At 38.6% G+C, this 2,620-nt stretch overlaps 1 protein-coding gene across 1 annotated transcript; it reads left to right on the forward strand.

Moving 5' to 3' along the window:
• Window positions 1–238: 238 nt before the first annotated feature.
• Window positions 239–2,620, forward strand: LOTGIDRAFT_162055 (hypothetical protein; the record flags this gene model as incomplete). The annotated part of the gene is made up of 4 exons (XM_009057994.1): window positions 239–267; window positions 510–771; window positions 1,072–1,319; window positions 2,389–2,620. The coding sequence occupies 4 exons, from the start codon at window positions 239–241 to the stop codon at window positions 2,618–2,620; spliced, it is 771 nt and encodes a 256-aa protein (XP_009056242.1).

Genomic DNA, 2,620 nt, shown 5'->3' on the forward strand with positions numbered 1-2,620 from the left:
GAATTAGCTGCCACAAGTTAAGACATTTGGTCAAACCAGAAATGCTTAACCCATTTTAAGCCATTGTCCCATTTATGGGACACCCCAATAATCGTAATCAAGCAACTAATATAAGATGTAGAATTTAATATCATCACCATAAAACATTAGTGGACACACTATCTCTTTGGAGTGACCTAAGTGTCTACAGTTCATATTTCGCAGAGTTATCTCCCTTGAATTTGACCTTGCCTTGAAAATGTCAACAAACACATCAAGTAGAAAAAGGTTTGTTTTCTTTGTATTTATAATTGTTTTCTATGTAAATTGCACATACATGTCGAAAAAAAAGTTATATGAGAGTGTTTCAAACAATAGATCTATTAATTACAATGAAAATTACGAAAATCCCTGGTAAATAACAAAACGTCCCAGTAGTGGGACAACGGCCACAAATGGCTACGCGTTCTCGCATGCTTGATTCGTTGGCATTTTGTATGGTATTTAATATTATTATATTAAAATTTTAGGGTTTTCAACGTCCATGAGGCCATTTCCTTTATTGAAGAAGATGGCGATGATATCAGGCATGTCGATATCTTTTTGCAGCCTCCGGGTGAAGGGTCACTTTCAGACGAGGATAGTGGTGACGAGGACAATGGTGCTGGAATAAATAATCTATCTAAACAGCAACTTCTCGCCCAAGCAGATGTCGTCGTTCAGTTTATGTCTGGTGAAGAAGTCTCATTAAGCGCAGTTGACGATGATACGCCCAATGATGTACATGTACCGGTAAGTAGTCAATAGAGTTATGTCATGGGCCAAATGATACCACGTCCACATTGAATACGAATTCAAAGCAAATATCCTGATTGTCTTTCCGGAAAACGCACCATGTTGTCGTGTTCCAACAGTCTCTGTTCACACAACTCTTCTAACAGATCTCGATGAGTATTAAAATCCCACACAATGCGACCTAAAGTTATTGGTTTGGGAAAACACTATTGCCCTCATACCAAACACAATATATCACTTTCTGGTGCTATGCTTATAATTTTTAAACCTACTAGTCTTACAATAATTTAATTTCAGAATCTCGATGAAGGACAGAACATTCAAGCTACACCGTCAGAAGTATCCCGTAAACGGTTTACGTCATCGTATACTCCAGTACCACCATCACAATGGAGAAAAATAGACATTCAACAGAATTTGACAACTCAACGAGTCTGGGACCAAGATCCACCTGAATTCCTATCAGCATCTGTTTCTCCAACAACTATGTTTGAATGGTTTTTAGATGACCAAGTTGTTGAATTGCTTGTAAATGAAACAAACAAGTATGCTAAGGAGAAAGGCGATCACCATTTCAAAACATCATACGATGAAATTCATCTGTTTATTGCAATTTTGTATATTTCTGGTTATGCTCCATTGCCACGTCGCAATATGTACTGGGAGCTTAAAGCTGATGTGCACAATGAGGCTGTATCAGAAGCAATGTCCAGAAACCGGTTCAATAATATCATGAAATACCTACATCTTGCCGATAATAATAATTTAAAACAGAACGATAAGTTTGCCAAAGTTAGACCGCTCATTGATCTTGTTAATGAAAGATGTGTCAAATATTACCCCCTGGAGCAGCACCTGTCAATGGATGAGAGCATGATACCTTATTTTGACAGACATGGAGCCAAGAAATGCATTCGAAACAAACCAATTCGTTTTGGCTATAAATCTTGGGTTCTATCCACTACTGATGGTTACATGATTCAATTAGATCCCTACCAGGGCGCAAGTGCAGGCTATGACAAAACAAATGGATTGGGTTATTCCGTAGTCACTAATCTCCTGAGTTGTTTGCCAAATGGCTTGCCAATCAGAGTTACATTTGATAACTTCTTTACAACTATAAAGTTATTGTCTGATTTGGCTGATGCTGGAATAGGTGCTACTGGTACCATACGATCTAATCGTCTTCAAAAGTGTCCTATTACACCTACTCAAGATCTTGGAAAACAACCTAGGGGAAGTTTTGACTACAGGTACGACGACAAAAATGGTATTTTATTGGTCAACTGGAACGATAATAATGTTGTAACCTTGGCATCAAATACCGACCATGTCTTTCCAACAGAAAAATCTAGGCGTTTTTCTGCTAAAGAAAAAGCTCACATTCTTGTTGATCAGCCCGCGCTTGTCAAAGTGTACAACAATACCATGGGTGGAGTTGACCGAATGGATCAAAACATTGGGTACTATAGGATCGACATGAGAACTAAAAAGTGGTGGTGGCCACTATTTGCATTCCTTTTAGATACCATGGTCCAAAATGCTTGGCTTCTGTACCGAAAATGTCATAGATCAATTGAAATTCAAGAAAGAAATCGTTGATGTTTATTTAAGGAGATATACAGCAGCTCGCCATATTGGTCGACCACCTTCAACACATGCTAGTCGATGTGACAAAAAGGTTCCCCTTGATGTGAGGACAGACGGCCGCAACCACTACATCGCTTCTGGTGGTACTCAGAGAAGATGTGCAGAATGTGGAAAAAAGACCATGATGATGTGTGGAAAATGCAATGTTCCCATTCATTTAAATTACAGCTTTGCATTTCATCGACAAGGAAACTGA

Source organism: Lottia gigantea, assembly GCF_000327385.1.
Source record: "Lottia gigantea unplaced genomic scaffold LOTGIsca_32, whole genome shotgun sequence".
NCBI lineage: Eukaryota > Metazoa > Mollusca > Gastropoda > Lottiidae > Lottia > Lottia gigantea.